The sequence below is a fragment of the Mixophyes fleayi genome, chromosome 10 (genome assembly GCF_038048845.1).
Source record: "Mixophyes fleayi isolate aMixFle1 chromosome 10, aMixFle1.hap1, whole genome shotgun sequence".
Taxonomy (NCBI): Eukaryota; Metazoa; Chordata; class Amphibia; order Anura; family Limnodynastidae; genus Mixophyes; species Mixophyes fleayi.
Genome location: NC_134411.1, coordinates 60,860,524 through 60,881,198, shown reverse-complemented (window position 1 = coordinate 60,881,198; position 20,675 = coordinate 60,860,524). Strand labels below are relative to the sequence as shown.

General features: G+C 41.4%; 3 protein-coding genes across 7 annotated transcripts in view; 2 read left to right on the top strand and 1 right to left on the bottom strand.

The window, feature by feature from the left end:
• SLC12A4 (solute carrier family 12 member 4) overlaps positions 1-20,675 on the top strand; it is a 1,264,335-nt gene that overhangs the window by 569,547 nt on the left and 674,113 nt on the right. The gene's annotated exons all lie outside the window — the stretch shown is intronic.
• On the bottom strand, positions 8,378-10,328 carry THAP11 (THAP domain containing 11). The gene has a single exon (XM_075188828.1). The coding sequence runs from the start codon at positions 10,235-10,237 to the stop codon at positions 9,332-9,334; it is 906 nt and encodes a 301-aa protein (XP_075044929.1). The 5' UTR covers positions 10,238-10,328; the 3' UTR covers positions 8,378-9,331.
• Positions 10,066-20,675, top strand: part of CENPT (centromere protein T) — a 119,199-nt gene continuing 108,589 nt past the window's right edge. For 3 of the 4 annotated variants that reach the window (XM_075188826.1, XM_075188824.1, XM_075188827.1), the window contains exon 1: positions 10,066-10,484. In XM_075188826.1, coding sequence (XP_075044927.1) covers positions 10,450-10,484 — 35 coding nt within the window. In that variant the 5' untranslated portion in view covers positions 10,066-10,449. Of the gene's footprint in view, positions 10,485-14,874; positions 14,993-20,675 lie in introns of all 4 variants that reach the window. The other variant, XM_075188825.1, reaches the window with a different exon arrangement.

Here is a 20,675-nt window from a genome sequence, read left to right as displayed (position 1 = left end):
GACTAGCACTAGTCAGGCAGCACTAGGGTTAAGCATTAATAGTGGGGGGACCTCACGCTTTTTTTTTTTTCAACTTTTATCTGTTCTTTACCATTTTAACACTGCCAGGGCAGTGTAACAGTGATGTGTTTCTACAACACGCTGCTATCAAGCAGCGTGTTGTATCTGGCGTGTTTTGAAGCAAACTCTCCTGAGTTTGCTAACTCGCAGCTTCATACATTTGAGAGCTGTATAGCTGCAGTGGCAAACAGTCGGGAGTTTGATCACTGGCGATTTTGCAAGTAGCGATTTTGACAGAAGCACAACTCTGGCGATTTTGCATGAAATCTCAGCTTCATACATCGGCGAGTTTCAACTCTCCTGAGAAAATCGCTGGAGTTGCAAACTCGCAGCTTGATACATTTACCCCCTGGACTCATTTATTCTCTCCGGGTCTCAGTTACTTAGACCCCTGGACTCACCTGCTCTCACTGGGAATCATCTGGACTCACCTGGACTCTCCTAAACTCTCCTAAACTCCTGCTTTGTACTTGTGCCACTACCCAAGTACACTAGTTACTATGGATACTTACCAATTGGACTCACTTTTACCTGTGGTTACGCTTCCCTTTTCTTGCATTCCTTCTTCTCTGCCTGGTATTGTTCCTGCTACTGCATTACCAAATTTATTATTGCCTTGTATTTTATTAAGTCTTTATTTAATTTGATTTAATTTATTCTTTACCATATTATTATTGCCTTGTTTTTAGCCTTTTGTTTAGTTTTATTCTACAGTTTTATTGCCTTGTGATATTGCCTTGTACATTAGTCATTTATTTAATTGTATTCTACAGTTTCATTCTTCACTGTTTGCCTATTGATGCGCCTCACCTGTCTCTGCATTACTTCCTCTTTTCCTCTCTTCTGCCCCTGTTTCTTTTCCCTCCCTTCCCCTCCATTTTTCCTCCTCTCTTACCATGCCTCTTCGCTCCTATCCCATATCCATCTCTTACCTAGAACCATTCTCTTCCCAAATTTCAACCCCCCCCCCCCCCCCATGCTCTAGCAACACCCTCTTGCCTCATCCATATTTCCCCTCTACTCTCCCTCCCTTTTTCCTGGTCCCTCTGGAACTCCAGATCCATCTATAATAAACTGCCTCCTATCTATAACCTTTTCATCTCCAACTCTCTAAACCTTCTTGCTATCACTGAAACCTGGCTCTATTCTAATGACACTGTTTCCCCCGCTTTTCCTTCACACACTCCACCAGACTGGATGATCATCCAGGAGGTGGTGTGGGTCATCTCCTATCCCCTAACTATTCATTTTGAGTCATTCCCACTGTGTCTTCCCTATCTTTCTCCTCCTTTGAAGGTCATTCAATCCGTCTCTTCTCCCCATCCATCGCCCTGAAACCGTCATTTAACTCCCCCATGGTCCCATTTCCCTTTTTCTTCACAATTTTGCAGCCTGGCATCCCCACTACCTTTTCTCTGACCTCCTCTGCATCATACTAGGCGATTTTAACATCGCTATTGACAACCCCACCTACCCTCCCTCCATCAAACATTTTGCCCTTTCATTCTTGTTTAGCCTCACTCAGTGGACCACACCCCCACCCACTGCCTTGGTCACTCCCTGAACCTTGTTTTCTGTCATTAATTTGCTCTCTCTAACTTTTCTAATTTCCCCTTCTCTCTGACCACCATCTCCTTTCCTTCACTCTGTCGTCCTCACCTGCACCTCCCCCCACTTAATCTACACTCACTAGGTTGCAACATTGATGCTCTAGACCTATCTCATTCCCTTCTTACCACCCTGGCCTGCCCTGACCAGGCGACCTCTTTCTATAACCTTTCTCTCACCTATGCCCTGGATGACTGGTTAAGTGTTTAAACACTTAGCCTGCAGGGTCCACACATTGCCGCTTTAAATTAACCTCCATCTAGATCGCGCTGACGTTAAAGTAAAGTGCCGGAGTCCTGTGTCCGCGGAATCACTGCCTGTCAACATGCCGCTTCCATCGGAGATGTAAACCTTCAGTTTTCAGGTAAATCTCTTTATTTGTTTTTCTCACAATTCAGATATTTTTTGTAGGAATAAAGCCTGTCGGAGTTTTCAGCATCCCAACCCAATTTGCAATGGGTACTATACTTAAAAGTGAGAAGATATTCCTGTGGGTGGATAAACCAAACTTCCACCTTTTATTTATTGCCCAAAGTTAATAAGGATAAAGTAAACCCACCTGGAAATCCAATTTTCTCCTGTATAGGGAATCTCACATAGAAGGCTAGCATCTTTGTGGATAAATACTTGAGAGGTTATGTGATGGCAGTCCCATCCTATATAAAAGACACTTTTGATGTCCTGGAGATATTAGAAGGAATTACAGTCAATGCAGTTACGTTCTTAGTGACATGTGATGTAGAGTCACTATATACTAGTATTCAACATGACATCAGACTGGAGGCAGTTAAACATTTTCTGAAAGCAAGCCAATCTAAAGATATGAACAACTTAGTCACAGGGCCGTAACGAGGGTGGTGCGGGCGGTGCCGTCGCCCAGGGCGTAAGGCCAAGGGGGCGTAGCAGCCGCCCGCTACCTGCCTTCATAGAGAGATATATCAACTTACAAGAGTCTGATACTTCTGGGTATAAGTCCTGCAGTGGAACGCATGTGCATTCCACGGACAGGAAGTTTTGCATTTGGAACTCAAGTGTGATGTTTAAAAAAATTATTCTCTCTTCTCCTTAACATTCCTTCCCCAGAAGGACTGGTACTCACTTCCCGCTTTAACTTTCGGTGGCAGAGAAAGAAAATTAAATACTTAGGTATCTTTATTACCGACTCCTATGACTCCCTCTACCGGGAGAACTACCCGGGCCTCTTTGCTAAGATCAAGTCTGAACTGTTCTCCTGGCGCTCATTGATCATTTCGTGGCTGGGCAGGGTTATCTCTGTCAAGATGAACCTCCTTCCTAAGCTCCTCTATTATTTCCAAACCCTTCCTGTTCGAGTCCCCCTTTCGGATCAGACATCTATCCAAAAATGTCTCTCTAGATTTATCTGGAACGGCCGGTCTCCTAGAATTAAGCTGGCTCTCTTAAAGAGACCCACCAGAGGTGGAGGTAGGGGTTTCCCGGATTTGAAAATGTACTATTGGGCGGCTCATCTTATCGCTTATCTTAATTTTCCAATTTTGTCCTGTACATGGGGTCTCTCTAAGCAAATTAGATCTCCCCTCACCTCCCAATGCCCTGCCTTACTATTCTCAGCTGCAATATGGGAGACCTGCCGACCCCATCTCAGAATACCGGTGTCCTCTTCTACTGTCCTACCTCTTTGGGTAACCCTGCCTTCCCTCCTGGGCTCTCCTCTGCCTTCTATAGTCCCTGGGTCACTGCGGGAGTTCGATTTGTCGGAGACCTATTAGTTCAGGGGGCCTTCATCTCCTGGGATGCTCTACGCTCTAAATATCCAAGTCTCCATCCTAAATTCTACGTGTATTTCCAGTTATGACACTTTGTGGGCTCTCTCCTCGGGGGAGCTCTTCTCCCCCCTCTTAGGTCTCCTTTTGAATCCCTATGTCTCTCCTCTCCTTTCGGTAGGGGCACGATCTCCTTTATCTATAGCTTAATTCTCAATGTACTTTTTCCTCCAGGCGGCATGAGAGGGAGTGGAAGAGGGATCTGGGCCCCCCCCAGAGGAGGATTATTGGGAAATCATAAGGGATCAAGTTGCCACCAGCTCTATTTCCACTTCGGTAAAGGAGAACGCATATAAAGTATACTATAGGTGGTACTACACACCTGACAAACTCACTAAAATGTTCCCCTCTAGTTCTCCATTATGTTGGCGGGGTTGTGGCCAGATGGGCTCCTGTTTTCATATTTGGTGGTCCTGCCCTAAAATATCCTCCTTTTGGGATCGAGTTAGGGCCCTCCTCTCCTCCCTCCTTCCATGCCCTGTCCGGAAAGACCCATGGTCTTTTCTTCTCTGTTACCCTCTGATTGATGATGATAGAGAGTCTGTGAAATTGGCTTCCCATGTCCTTGCAGCTGTGCGATGCCTAGTAGCTAAGTCTTGGAAACAAGTTGAGCCTCCCACTATGGCGGCCCTGCGATCCTATGTCTGGTTTATTGCCCGGATGGAACAGATTACATAACATCTGCATGATAAGGGTGATAAATTTCACCAGATATGGGCTCCTTGGCTTTACTTATAACCCCATACCTCTTGTACCAACTCCTTCCTCCTAAAAAAAGAACTCCCTGTAGTCATAGGTGACCTGTCTCTTGATGCGGTCTCCCTCCTCAGAGAATCTAAGTAGTAATCTCCTTTGAAACTTTTATTGCCCCTCTTTTATTTATTTATTTTTATTTTTGTTTTTAATTATTTGTCTCTCTTCTTAAAAAGGACAAGATGAGGATAAGGAACTGTGTGGATAAAGGGAAGTGTGTTCTCTTTTTCCTTCATTCTCGGTGGCGACCAGTACCACCCCTCCCCTCTTACCCCCCTTCCCCCCCACATTATATTGTTAGAAAATGTTATAGTGTGTTGTGTATTCTGGATAACAATAGTATATTTGCCGGTCTGTTTATTGACATCCTCTGGCTGTCTTGGATATTTGCTACTCAAATATGTTCAGCTTCATTGACAGATACCCATGATATGTACTGTTCTCTGTTTTTGTTTCTATTCCTGCAAATGTATTATTTGTTGATTCTTATCTGTACATGATTGCTATTTCTCAAAATAAATAGTTAAAAAAAAATAAAAATATTCTCTCTCTCTATTATTTTCCCTATCTTGAAAACAAATAACACAACTAACATAATACAACACAGCACTGTGGTTATTTATATAAAAATATTTCCTTTCAAAGCCAAACCAGATCTCTAACCTATTCATAGCAAAAACTGCCCTTTGCCTTAACCATGTCAGGTCATCCTTCTGCCTATGCTAAAACCGTTCTTCAGGGTTCACTTTTCTGCCACAAAAAAAAAAATGTTTAGTCTTAAGTTTGGCTTTGAATTGGAGTGGGCATAAAAAAATCTGAACTGTACCTGTGTAGTTGGACAGGAACAACATTACTATAGATCACAATGAATTTCACACTATAATTATTAAAATGACAATAGTTTATCTGTCACACTTTTTACTCTGCAGTGGGTGGAATGGATACCAGTGTGTCTCTGCTACCCTTGAGGTTGTGATGCTGGTAGCCTACACTGGGTACCCGTCTGTCAAATAACCTGAGCCTAGGAAATTACTGTTCCACAACTTACTCTCCCGGTCCAACATACTGACAGTTAGTGTAACTTTGCAGGAGACAGTATTTTGAACGTTCTCGGTTGCTGTCTCACTATTTACCTTTCCTCTCAAGGTCTCACCCAGTCTCTCAGTTACAAACTCATCACAAGAAAAGTCAAAAACATTTCAAAAGTCAACAGGTTAGGAGGCAGCTCAGGAGTGATCTTGATAGTGGGGAGGACTAGTGGCCAAAGCTACCAGCCACTTCAATCAAGTTCCAACCCTCTTTCTATTCACTTCGTTCTAAGTAGTACCGTTACTTTATGTTCACACTGGTTTGTGGCTAATCAAAAGAATGTAATTTGTTACCACTACTCATACATTATACATTTATTATCAATAACATGAATACCCCTATCACCTATTATAACTTTAGGGCTATCACATTGAATAACAAAAGCTTTGAGTATGACACAGTAATACATTAGACCAGTGGTTCCCAAACTTTTGCAGTTCGCGGCACCCTTAGAGTCTCCAAATTTTTTCAAGGCACCCCTCCAAAATAATTATTGAGCAGTCCTGTTTTAGAAGTAGTTGGGTCAAAAAATTGTAATAAGTATTTAGGTCAGGACAGAAATACTTATTTAGTTGTATGCAAAAATGCCCCCTCTGCATCCAGACACTCTGCCCTTAGGCACTCTGTCCTCTCTGCATCCAGACACACTGCCCCCTCTGCATCCAGACACACTGCCCCCACTGCATCCAGACACACTGCCCCCTCTGCATCCAGACACACTGCCCTCTCTCACACTGCCCCATCTGCCACGCTGTCCCCCCTCCTCTGCCCTCTCTCACGCTGTCCCCCTCCTCTGCACCGTCACGCTGTCCCCTCCTCTGCCCTCTGTCACGCTGTCCCCCTCCTCTGCCCTCCTTCCACGCTGTGTCCCCCTCCACTGTCCCTCTCATGCTGTGCCCCTCCTCTGCCCCGCTGTCCACCTCCTTCGCCCGCTGTCACCCTCCTCCGCCCGCTGTCACCCTCCTCTGCCCTGTCATGCTTTCCTACTTCTCTACCCCTCTCACGCTGTCCCCTCCTACGCCGTGTCCCCCTCCACTGCCCCTCTCACGATGTGTCCCCCTCTACTGTCCCTCTAACGCTGTGCCCCTCCTCTGCCCCGCTGTCACATTCCTCTACTCCGCTGCCCCCCTCCTCTGCCCGCTGTCACCCTCCTCTGCTCCCCCGATCCCTCTCACTCCTCTGCCGCGTGCCAGCCATAGAATAAAAAGAAAGAACACAGAAACTTACCAATCCGCCGGGCGCCGGGACCCAGCAGCCACCTCTCTCCCGCAGCTGTCCCTGACGTCGATATTCAGTGACAGCTGCGGGAGAGAGGTGGCTGCTGGGTCCCGGCGCCCGGCGGATTGGTAAGTTTCTGTGTTCTTTCTTTTTTTCTAGGTCTGGCCCGCGGCACCCCAGTGACAGCGCCGCGGCACCCCTGGGAGCCGCGGCGCAGTTTGGGAACCGTCGCATTAGACACATTTCAATACACCTTTACCCAGACATATTTCATCGGTACACCAGTGTATACTTGAGGATCCTGCAAGGTGGAAACTGGATGACGTGGATTTGTTTTACCTGGAGAAAAACCCATCTGCAGGAGGGATGTGGGATGGCTCTATTGGTATCATCTTCTTGACATTCTCTCAATCAAGGCAGGACGTTGCCTTCCTACTAGCTTGAGAAGAAACGTCTGGTGCACCCCAATATACTCTTATCAGCTTGCACATACCTTCTATACCCAGCTGAGCCAGACCATGTGCTGCCTCCGCTAGGTCTGGAAGATACACTCTGGGAGCTACTGGTCTACCTTGTCCATCTCTCCAGGGTCTGCCAGACTCCTAACCACATCTCTTCACCTTCCAGACAGTTTATTCTTCAGGTAACACAAATCTTCATATATTAACTAATATGTGCATGCGTGCATATGTGTGTGTGCGTGTTTACATTTTAAAACAATACAACGAAAAACAGCTGTCACATAAAACCCTGCTGTCTATTTGACAGCTTTGTTCGCCCTGGTGTGACAGCCATGTATGGTCGTGTGTGTATAAGTGTGGATCTTGCTAGCAGCTACTTCAGTTGGTAACTGTGTCACTGTATCAAGTTCTTTATGTAGTGTCCTACTCATGTGCTTGTATTGCTATAAAAAGATTTTCCAGTCACCTCAACGTCGCCCCCTAGACTAGAAAAATGCTAAAGACCAATGTATATCAATCGATTTTCCCTCTGCCACCTCACATGCCATTTTCAGTACCCCACATTCAGCTACTTGACTAAGTGAGAAAGGCAAAGGGGTCTATCTCTATAACACTTTCTTCAAATATAACAGTATCCAGTACATGTCTGTCTAACAGTGAAAAAATATAAAACATTAAAATTTTACATTATCATTACACATTACATTGTCATATCTTGTGGCAAAAATCCTACTCCAATGTTCTACACAGAGATGCATATTTGTATGTCTAACCCCCAGCAGTCTCCTAACCACCCTTTGTGCATACATATAAAAGGCACATTTTTGTACAGGAGGCACGAAACACAAAAAACAAACAAAAACAAAAACAAAACAGATATGCAATCTATAAAACGTGAGTCATATTTCCACAACAAAAACTTTCTGCTGAAAAACCAGCATTTTCTATATATATATATATATATATATATATATATATATATATAATATATGTATTGTGACAGGATGGACCGCCTATGCCATAGAAGTGGCCATATGAAAAAATGTGAAGTGAATGGAATTTACAATCAGAGCAGTAGGAGAAGTTTGCTGTATGGCATGCCACCATATACACCGCCACTTCGACACATACACACTTTTAAATCACATTATATTGAGATGATGAATCTATAATTGTAATAAACAGGTAAACATGGTGTGGAGAAAATTATGAAGAATTCAAAAGTCATCACTTAGTATAATCTATAGAAATCAATCCCCAAACGTTAGCTTAGGCCATGTCACTACTTGGCATTTAGGTATCTTCCCAAATATCCCTATAGATGTAGTCAAAACTATTAACAAAGGTAACTTATTTTGTTTACAAAAAAAAGATATATACAAGGAATATATCAAAGAAACATTTTTATTTAAAAGAACAAGAAAAAAAAAAAAACCATTTCCTTCAAACACTGATTGTGGATTATCAGAATTGCTTCCCAATGTAATCAACATATGTGTTTACATCATGATACAGTATTCTGTACTTGTTCACTAACTTTATTTCCAAAGGACATAAACATCTTCCTTAACTTTCAAGCCATGACAAATAAATGTAACATTAGAACATTGAACATTAACATCCATAAGTCAGGTGACCTTTTATTTTTATTGTTTGGGGCAGTGATCTCATCACTACACTATTATTAAGGACCAGTAAACATTTTTGAAAATCAAGGTTTTTGGCATTTGTCCATCCCTATAGGTAGAAAGCTCTTAAAGAAACAAAAATCTAAGAAAATGAACAAAACAAAAACCAAAAAATTAGAAAATTTTAAAACATTTATACTTTCTGTACAGGTAAGCTTTGTAAGTGCATAACAAGGTGCCTCCATGGATTTTTAGGTGTGTTGTATCTTAAGTCCCCTCTTCCAAAATAGTTTACTGTAGTCCTGTAAAGTTGAAACTAACATCTATTGAACAATGTCATAAGGGCCACTTTAAAGGAAAACTAAACCTAAAATACAAGCAGCTTTACATAAATCCTATACACATGCAAAAGTAAACAATGTAACCTCTAAATGTTTGAGTTAATGCTTGTACCATTAAAGGATTTTATGCATCACATTTTTCATGTATACAACTAGAGAAAGGAGCCATTTAGAATAGTTTAAAGATAAGTACATAAGACACCGTCCATTTAATAAGATTACATTCATTTTCAAATATCTTAAGTTTCTCTTAATTTTATAACTTTTAAACTGATACTTGATCATGGTAATTTCCAAAATATGTCCATATTAATAAACTTATGTTTTTGGTTTAGTGACCCTTTAAGAACTGGTAATGAAAACATGGTATCTTATGAGTTCCCTTCTGATTTTTTTTTTGCAGAGTTCATGGACAGGACTTTGTCTTTCTGACGGATTTCCTCCCTGAGTTTAACCTCAGTGATTCTTAAATGTCTAATGCTTGACTTCATCTCTTTCATTTTCACCTCCATTAGAGCTATAATGTCCCTCTGTTCGTTGAGCTTTCTCAGCAATTCCTCCGTGGTGGTACCTGAAGACATAGAATAGGAGTGATCAGCAAACTGAGGCGATGGGTAGTACTCTGGTATAGGGTAAGTTTCTTCTCCCACTACTACCACTTGGAGTTGCTGATGGGATGAGGCTGTAGTGAAGTGTGTACTTATTCCAGGTCCTCCTCCTGAATCCAATTTGACTGTGAGATTAACTGGGTTCGGTTCTGCAATTATCTGCTCTCCTGAAACTGTTCCCAAAGATCTTCCCATCGCAGCTGCAGAAGCTTCCACCACTGTCATGTCAGTACCCATGCCAGGTGCTGTGCCAAGCAGCATCATCTCTGCACCCCCTGCTGTCAACTCGAGGACCTCCTGCTCCTGTCCTGGCAGAGTTGTCACCAGTACTGTAGTTGACGCGGGCGAGTAATTGGGTTGATGCCTCTTTCTGGACCTGTCCCCTGCATTGCCTCTGCGTGTTTTCCTTTCGTTTACCCCCCTGAGGGGAAATATGGTAGGCACCTTGATACTGTAAGATTTGCGCCCACCATGGAAGTGAAGACTACAGACTCGGTGCCCATTGGTGGGTTGAAAGGTATTAAAGCAACCCGTCACTCCAGCCCTAGATACATTCTTCAGCCACAAGTGCCTCAGCTCTGGATCTTTCGGAAACGTATAAAAGTGCAGCCCTTTGTCACGATGCGAATTGCTATAGCAACCCGGGACACAGCAGGTGAAACCAGGCATTCCTGCAACTAGCAAGAACTCGCAGACATGAGAGATGCTAGAGACGGAAAGCGGGCAACGGAAACTACATATCCCATAAATCCCTCAACTTCCGGCACACGGGGATGCCTTAACAGAGATGACTACATGTCCCATGAGGCCAGAGTTCAATTTCCTGTGTACGTTATCGCGTGAGTTCAGGGAAAGAGCGCGGATTCTGGTTTCCTTCTTGGATGAAGACGTTTGTTTTGTTAAAGCTGATTTTTAGGTAAGGGAGGGGGGGAAGACTATTAGGTCAGCGGTACCATTCATATGTCACCCTATTTTTGCATTTGAAAGTTGAGACTGATTTCTCAAAAAGATTCAAGTGTGTTTATAAAAATGTTATAAAGCGGAAGACACCGTATTACTTCGCACGTACTAAATGCGTTTAACGTTGTAATGGTTTTGTGTACGTTCAATACCGAGATTTTTCACCATTGTGTATTGTTCCATTTATTAGTCTTGCTGGTATGACTTTATTGTTTCAACTGTGTTAAAGGCATTTCCTTCTAGTAAGCTAAACTGTCATTCAAAATGTTAATGCATAATACGAGGCTGAAGTTAGCTTCTTATTTGGCCAGCTTCTTATTCAGAAAAGCTTATTTTTAAAGGATTACATAAATTTGGATCGCTGATTTCAACCTGCATCAGTATTTCGCCTGATCCAATAAGGTTTTGGGCATGAAATCAGAGGGCAAAGGCACGTACTAAAAGAAATGACTGCTTCAGCCTGCTAAAAGGAATGCCAATAGATTTCTATGATTGCAAATTGACATTTTGGGGCATATTCAATTAGCTTTTGGATTCGTGGTAACGCGCGTTGCCGCGAAAAGTGCGCGTTCTTGCGGGTATTACGGTACCGCATTAACGCGGATTTTCGTTCGCAACCCTATGGGCTGCGAATGAAAATCCACGTTATTGCGGTACCGTGTATTACGTTTCGCGGCTGTTCCGGCGTGTTACCGCGAATCCAAAAGCTAATTGAATATGCCCCTTTATGTATATTTTTAAAAATCTTATACTTCTTAAATATATTTTGCACACACTTATTGCTAAGGTACTTGGTCATGTTTTACATGTGGAATGACAGCTGTTTTGTACGCCATGTCAATGCAGAAATATCAGTAAAAACATGCATTTCTCCCAAAAAACACCCCTATTTCTCCCACATCCCCTAATTCCACACACTAATCCCTTTGCACACGCCCTCCCCCACACCTGTACCCCAGCACACAAGTGTCATAATGTGGAATGATGGACGATTACTATGGAATGACAGCTGTTTTATCCGCCTTCTGAATAACACAGGAATATATTGAAGCCAATAGTCAGTATCGTAAAAGGAATAAAATACACGGAAATGCAGGTACTCGCATAATTCTGGAATAAGGTCCATTGTTTAAGAAGCTCTCTAGTTGGCAGCAAACCATAAATGGTCTGTATCCAGTTATTACCGATGGGCATCCAGAGAATGGTTAGATCCAATCAACATGGCTAAAGCTGGGTACACACTACAGGATTTTCCACCAACTTTTTATGCCGATCAATTTTACATGCGATCGATGTTCCGATCGCTCTGTCCATGGATTGCATACACACTAGCCTTGTTTAGGACGATAAAGGGAAGAGCGGACGTCCCTTTAGCAACTTTTTACAGCCATGTTGTCGTGAGCAATGACTGTAATTTCGTACTCACTGTTGTGGATCGGTCGGAAGTTTATACACACTACACAACGGAAACGAGATTGGAACGAAAATATTAAACGGTACGACCAACCAAATGAGGAGACAATCGTCCATTTGGGCAGACTTTCGACCATCATGTCACTGCACACACTGACACGACAGCGCGTTCAAAAGTCGGATGTCTGCTGATTGAGCCGATTATTGGATGAAAACCATGTAGTGTGTACCCAGCTTAAGACAGGCAACGATCCATTAACAGTCTGAGCCAGACAAAGGTCAGAACTGGCAGTATGTAACACCAATACTAATTTGTCCAGCAGCAGTAGCAGGATCAACTACTTTCACCAATGTGTGTCTGAGACCACCGTTCCAGACAAAAAAAAAAACTTGTTATATTTAAATATGCATAAATTTAAAAAAGTTCCTAAATACATTGTTAGTTTATTTTTAAAGGTGTTTCTACAGATCACACGTTGAGCTTAAATATTGCAGAGGTAATATCATCATATTAAAGTGTCCAGTGTTACATGGTGATTTATAGATAATGAAAATTCACAACGAATATTATATAAGTTGTAGCAGAGCACTTTTGACACTTCTTGCAGGGGTGCATGCAGGATTTTTAAGGGGGGGGTTCGGGGGGGGTTAACCCCCCCCCCCCCCCCCCCCCCCCAAAAAAAAAGCGAGAACTGCGTAGCAGCAGCACTGTACTGTACAGCAACCACGTCTCTGTCAAAGAAGGCGGTACAGGACCACCGCGGATGCTTCTTTGACAGCGCTATATAGTACAGTGCCGCTATGTAGGGGCACTTCTTTAGTGGAGGGGAGGCCCAGGGCGCCCCTGGGTTGGGAGCTTCTTCCTGATTGTAGAAAGGCAGGCTACATGATACCAATTTCTGCAGCAACAACAGAGAATCATGCGGTCACCTGGGGAGTAATTTCCTGGGCAAGAACACTCTGCACATGTGGACCCCTGACTGCTATCCTTGTTAACGAGTGATGCTAAGTATTTCACCAGTGGTTTATATTACAAGGAGATGTGTAACTTCCATTACTTTTCACTGTTACTTTATTTATTGGTGTTGAATGTTTTGGTGCATTAATGTATTCCTCCTCCAGATCTAAGTCTATATTATCTTTTGCTATTGGTGGGCTCATCTCTGCATTTTCAAGAAGATGGGTTCCTCTTTCAAGTGAGGACCACAGAATTGAGTCTGGTGGCGGTATACATTTGCAATCAATATCATCAATTCTTGGCCTTTTTCTCCCAGATTTTAGTGTTTTCCCACACCTCCTCTTCCAGATTCTTGACAGTGAGTATGTTTGTTTATCCACAGGCTCTTTGTATCCAATTGACAATTGTGCTGCTATAATATAGTAGCATTTCCCTGTACTCGGGCAGGAGCAAAGAGGGTTCTGGCAGTAGTCTGTCTCAAATTGTGGTCCATGAACATTTCTCACCACAAACGTTGATGATTGAGAACAAAGGGAAACCACACCAATTTCAATACAATTTGTTGCCAAAGGCATTTGGCTCATTCTGTAGTGTTTATTTTTTTTGATTCCATTCACTGGAAGTGGCCTAGTAGCCTTAATCTTATCAATGATGGATTCAAGGGGGAAAAAACTCTGGAAATGTTAATTCAGTAACTGACTTTCTAAGAGGTGAAAACTGATCTTTAAGCTTGTAATTTCCAAGTCCACAGTATGCCCGTTTAAATTCATACAAATAATAGCGCTGTATGTACAACATGGCAAGGATGACAGCATCAGTTGGGACTTCCTTCCATGCAAGCTCATCTTTTATGACTTTGTTGAGGCTCTCGCTGATTTATTTGTTGCCTTTGTGTCATTTTGAAACGCAGCAAATTTGCAAGTATTAAACATTGCTGATTTTTTTTTACAAAGCAGCCCTTTAATTGTGTATCAAAGTAGCTTTTGAAAGTTTCACTCCATTGCATGCTGAACTTTTTGTATGTCTTGTGAAACAATTCTGAGCTGTCTGTATTTAGCAATTGGGCAATGTAATTCTTTAGAACTTTTAAGTCATCCTTTTTTCCCCTCATGCTTTCTTATCCATATGCCAACATCTGACAAAATATGGTTAGCGCGGAAGATGTGTGGCATTTTAGGAAAGTAGGTCTGCAGAGGCTTCACAATACCCCACTCCCTGTATGTGACAATGGGAACACGTGTGACCTTATGCCCATCCAAACGCTTGAGAACTTTACATAAAAAGTCTTTATGGTAAGATTTGAATTTCCTTTCATGAAGAAGAAAAGCTACAGGGAATATTGGATTATTATATAATTTAATATTTCTCATCACAAATGTAGATAAGTAAAAATTGCCAATATTGAAAGTAGTATTGTAGGATATTAGCTGTGGTAATGGTATATCATTATTTGATATACAGATAAGTTCATGTGCCTCTTTAATGATATCTGGATGTCCAAATGAAACTACAAGATCTGGCATAAGTACAACATGTGTTATGTAATCTTTAAGGTGGGCTGATGGCTCAACTAGGCAAAAAAAAAATCATCATTATTGATGCATTTTTTGTTACGCTCTTGATAAGAAATATTTTGTACCTGTTTTAGGTTCCTTGGACGATCAATAGCCATGTGTTTGTCAGTGCCAATAAGTGAGTGTACACTTTACAGACATTTGTAGGTTTTCATTGTTCCTTTATTTAATTCAACAGACTCTTATTTCTTTGATAACACTTTTCATTGTGGCAGTAAATGGCTTCTTGGTACCTGTATTTTTGCTCTTTCCATGGCAAGAAGGATGGTACAGTGTTTCATCTCCCACATAATTTAAAATAAAAAGCTTTTTTGTTTCTCTGCATTCCCTCAAGCAATATACATGTTTTACGAAAGCCATGAAGGGAGTCTTTATTTTTTCCTTTTGGGTCTTTTAAATAGTAACTCTTCAGTACAACGGGAGGATTTGGGCGATTAGCATGAAAATTTGAACCTTTCGATATCCATCTATACTGATCAAAACGAAAGTCAAGTTTCTGATCATGGTCAGAAGAAGGGGGTGAGTATAGAAACACTTCTCCCTTTGGTTGTATAGGTGGTAGTGAGATAATTTGTTTTTCATTCAAGTCTGTTTTACAAAGTATCTGGAATGCTTCTGTGAAGTCTGTCTGTGCCCATACAAATAAGCATTTTCAGAAAAAGACATGATACACAGTATATGGTCTTCAGTTAAATTAGATTATAATTTGTCTTTTTTTTAAAAACAAAACAATTGAAATAAGCTCTACTGTTCCTCCAATGCTGTGAAGTGAATTATAGTAAGCATCTACCTTTACCAGAGTTGAAGTCTCCCTTCAGTTACACTGAGTGAGTGTGTAGAAGCACACTAACCTCTTCTGTAGAGTAAACTGAAGTGTAGAGGCAAACTCTGAGCACAGCAAAATGATAAAAAGTAATTAAGTGGCCCCAGAATCTTATGCTTATCAGTTTGTGTGAAGGTGATCTTCTGACCATGGTCAAATGCTTTTTTCTTTTATAAGAAACACAAAGATTTGAATGGGACTTCTGAATCTGAACTTCTAAAATCCACACATGTATACTTATTGGTTTTTGAAAAAAATCAAAACTGTAAAAGAAAATCCCTGGTTAACATTAATCTTTTAAAATAAATCTCATAACTGTTCTGTGATTTTACGAGACTTGCCAGCCATTCTACACAGTTCTAACACTCAGGCGGTATATCCTGCAGAAGTTGTGGGATGAGGGGGTTGTAGAGCATTCAAGTGCTTCAAAAGCACCAGGCATGACCCGCCACTCCTCTGGCATTTATGGATTATAGGTGCAGTAAAAAGTACAGTTTCGTTTTATCATTAAAGGTGCAGAAATGTCTACGCAGCAGAAGCAACATTAGCGATGTTACTTATATGAAATCTCAACAGATAGTAGAGAAAATGTAATGTCAAGGGGGTTTTAAAAAGCCATCACCTAAAGATGGTCCATGTTGATATGCATTACATACTTATTTTACTTATAAGCAATATCTTTATTTTCACAGTAATAAATAAATAAAAAAAAAGTATCAGACAATAGATAACAAATCAGAGTCGGATTTCTTGGGTCAGACAGTCGGTGGGATTATATTACACTTGGGTTAGGGGTCTTATCTAAAGTAAGCACTACATGAGTTAATCCACTTTACGAAAACATGGCTTGTACAGTTAATATCATACATCAGTCATAGGTCTCACACTTTAAATATGACCTATTAACATAGTAGCAAGTTATATGTACATTTATAAAGTTTATCCTAAACTTTACAATAATTCCATGGCATGCCTTGCCCACATGCTTGAATTTGTAGTTCCACATCAGGAGACAGAACATATTTAGACTTGTAGTTTTTAAATTGCTAGATTAAGGTTATATTACCTCAAGTACAACATCAGGCTCTCTTTTTTTTCTTAAGATTGCAATGTAATGCAAACAGCTGTAAATTACATTAATGGTAACCAACTGATATTAACTGTACAAGCCATGTTTTTGTGAACAAGATTAACTCATGTAGTGCTTACTTTACATAAGACCCCTTACCCAAGTGTAATATAATATCACTGACTGACCCAAGAAATGTTTTCTATTAGGGACTTTTCATGACTGATGTACCTATGCAAATTGTAGTAATGTAGTGGGGTACAGGTGTGGGGGAGTGCATATGCAAAGGGATTAGTGTGTGGGAGAGATAGGGGTGTTGTTTGGGAGAAATGCAAGTTTTTACTGATATTTCTGCAGTGACATGGCGTATAAAACAGCTGTCATTCCATAGTAATCGTCCGTCATTCCACATGTAAAATATGACCCTGTACCTTAGCAATAAGTGTGTGGAAGATATAATTAAGTATAAGATTTTTTTTAAATATACATAAAATATAAATTTTCTGTCGTAGTCAATTGGCATTCCTTTTAGTACATCCCGGGGGCAAAGTGGGCACAGATAGCATTTTTATTAATAAAGAAAGCTCTTAAAAAAACAAAAAAAACACCAAAAAGAGACTCCCGAAATGAAGCTTCAAGAAGGCAGTACTAAGGAACAGCACTGGGCTTCCCATTCCCAGACCATGTTCATCCTTCGGTTTGTATGCCACACTCCTCTTGATAAAGTTCAACTTGTTCATCCATAACAACTGAAAGATCAAGAAACTGACCTCCTCTCGGCAGTCTCATTTCGGAGTCTCCCCCTCGGTGGGTAGCTGGCCTTCGAGTGGGTGCACTCCTTTCTCAACGCATGGTTGGATGAGGGTCCCATAAAATATTTTCGAGTAAAGTATGGATACCTCATGACCTTTGTGGTTCAGGGTTGAAGGTGACAAGGAAATGGCAGATCAAAGTGGGTGAGGCAAAATAACGCCTCTAAGAGGGTGTTGGAGAGGAGGATTTTACATACTCACTTTGATGCACCCCTGTTACTAAAGGATTGCCCAGGTGATATGTGCTCAAAGGGTCTGTTTTTGGTGTATTCCAAGTGGATTCCTCCAAAGTTTAGAGATGTTACTTTGCTTGCGTTTCACTTAAGCTCTACGTTGCCCACAGGAGAAATGTTATAGGGAGGTGGAGAATGGACAACTTCTTGCTTCAGTGTCCTTTTAATATAGAGGTTTACAAGGGAGTGGCCCACACCTTAGGCCTTCCCTGTCTTTCGGGGCTTAGTTACCCTGACTTGGTGTATGGAGTGCTCAAAAGGTGTGGGGATTTTGAGTTAAGCACTCATTTTTAGTTAGAGTGGTTGTTAGATTTTACACGTGAAATGCACTGTGTTAAGTGTCCATTAGGGGCAAAAACCTTCCTGTAGTCAGGTGGGGGATAGTATTCTGCTCGAGGTTTGGGAAATGAAGAGGGGCCGGATGGATGCTGCAAGCTGGGGTAGACTCTGGTGGAGGTTGAGACATCCCTAAGTGGTAGCTAACATCTGGCAATTTCTCAATTCTTCTATCTTGTTCTTTCACTGTTAGATTTTGTGGAAATCTTTGTTGTTTTTTTTTTAGTAAGGTTCACATACATTTAAAATTTGTTTTCATTTCCTGCATGGTAAAGGGTGTGTGGGTGGTAACAGATTGGCGACGGGGTGTAATGCACACTATTGTGTTAGAAGATGTCATGTTTATTTGATGTATATAATTCTTGTTTGTGAAGTGATGCAGTAGTTTTTGTGGATGGATTGTAGGAGAATTGGGTGTTATGATGTGAAGTTTTGTTCCTATTTACCCCTTGATGTTGTATATAGTCTATTTCATTTTGGACAAAGCGATTTGGGATTTATTTTTGTTGAAATGTTTAATTATAAGAAAAATATATTAACCCTTGCAAAACTACAGCTACTTATTCAAAATAACGAAAATGCTATCTATGCCCACTTTGCCACATGATTTCATGCCCAAAATAGTTTTGGACCTAGCAAAAGACGTTTGTTTTATATGTAACTGACCACCCTGTGTTGATTCCCACAGTCAAATTGGTGGCCCAACAGCATGTAACGCTTGCAAAACGGCAGCTACTTATTCAAAATGATAAAATATGGAGACTTTGCCCTCTGATTTCATGCCCAAAACCTTGTTGGGTCAGGTGAAATACTAATGCAGTTTGTATAAGGGACCCCCTTTAGTGTTAATCTGATGTGAAATCAGTGATCCAAATTGATTTAATCCTTTAATAATAAGCTTTTCTGGATGAGAAGCTGGCCGAATAAGAAGCGAACTTCAGCCTCGTATGCATAATCCTGACCGGTAGAATGGTACATCACAAAACAACCAACACATCATATTAACAAAATTGATTTGCTTTAAAACAAAAAATAAAAAAAGTTATAATAGAGCAAGTTCAAGTAAGTGGATGCATATGCATGGGCCATTATGCAAGTAACAGTACAGACTGATGGAATAATTTGTTAAAACTGGTGCACAAGAAAATTCGTTGTAAGATGCAGCATCCAAACACTAAATGAAATTTTTTTTTTTATATTGTTTACGAAATGTAAACAAACCTAATTGGTTGCTCTGGTTAATAGTAACGGCTCCTATGTGTTGTGCGTTCACACAACAATTCGCCTTTCTTCCACCCAAGTGTTTTAACCAACAATGCTTATTTTGCCATAATGTAGATTTTTGTTGAACTCCAACTAACAGTATATACAGGGATATGTGTCTCCAGCACATCCATGGAGACACAACATGCAGTTATACTCTTAATTTATTCTTGCACCCCATAGTGGTGTGCAGAAAAATGAGCAGAGATTCCTACTGTAATAGCTGGCAATGTGTACTGTCTTGTGTATGCCACAATGCCAGCAATTGAAGCTCACACTTATTCTTCATTTTGAACCCAAAATAAGGTATACAGTTGATTTTATGTTGATACTGCTGTTAAATACTCTCTTGAAACTATTTGCACGGATCACTGTTGTGACAGGATGGATTACCTATGCCACTCTGTCTTTTGCTGCTGGGAACCGGCTGGACTTGCTTTGCCACCATTCCCTTGCGTTATCCCAAGTGTGCCCTGCTGCAGTAGGAGGGGCTTACAATGCTGCCACCACTGGACTCCTTACCGGCATCCAGAACCGGGTTTCATCTGTGTACCTGACGCTATGGGAATTCCCTGTTACTGGTGTACCTGGACTGGTACCCCTGATCTCTTCCTATGGATCAGAGTTGCTGTAGATGGATCCTCCCTGGCCTATCATACAGTCCAGAGCTGCTGGGTAGCCGGCAGAGCGGTGGTGCTGGGTCCAAACCTCAGAACAGCTGGGAACGGATTAGAGTTGGGTCTAATATTTTGGTCACAGGAATCGGCATAGAGAAGTTTCCAAGCAGGATTATGAAGCAAGTGATGTTTGTTTGCTCTTACACTGGTTAAAGGTACCAGTGATCAGGTCAGATGAGACAAGAACAACTTTTAATATGAAACTGAGCCTTTTTTTTTTTTTTTTTTTAAATACACATTTGGAGAATAGTCTTGGCAGGAGGTAATCCGTCGTCTTGTCCCTTTTAACCAATCTGGGTTGATTCATGCAGCATGCACGTGAATCAACCCAGAGAGGTTTAACATCATTAACATTGCTGCTAGTGACCAGAGCCAGACCCTGCTCCGGGGTCTGGCTCTGCTCCCCGGTCGAAAATAGTACCAGGGCAGCCAGATCCCAGGGCAGCCAGATCCCAGGGCAGCAGTCCCTGTCCTGTCGCTAGTTGAAGCTCTTTGAGCTCCAACTAGGGACTTAGCTTCCTGGTACCCCCAGGATGCGCTGCACCTCCTGGACCTATTTGATTCCAGGAGGCTGGTTAAGTCCCTCAAGCAGCCACTGAAGCTGGCTGCCGGAGGTTGAAGGGGATCCAGGGCTAAGTACTTTTTATATACTCCTCTACATTTACATTTAAAACATACATTTACATTTAGTACACATGGTTACACTCTCGGCGCCTAGCACCGGGAGTTAACCCTTTCGGCGCTGCAGCGCCTACACATATGCATTGCACATTTAAAATACAATTTTACCTTTAATGTCAGTCAGATCTTCATTGAATTTCTGTTGACTGGTGAACAGAAAAACACTCAATATCTGACCTAATGTTGAGCCAATTCTGTTCCAATCTGAGCTTACTTCAGGGTCTTTATACAGTAGAATATTAGAGGTATAGAAGCTTAACAACCAATTATAAGACAGTAGATTATGAAAATAAGTCAATCAACAATTA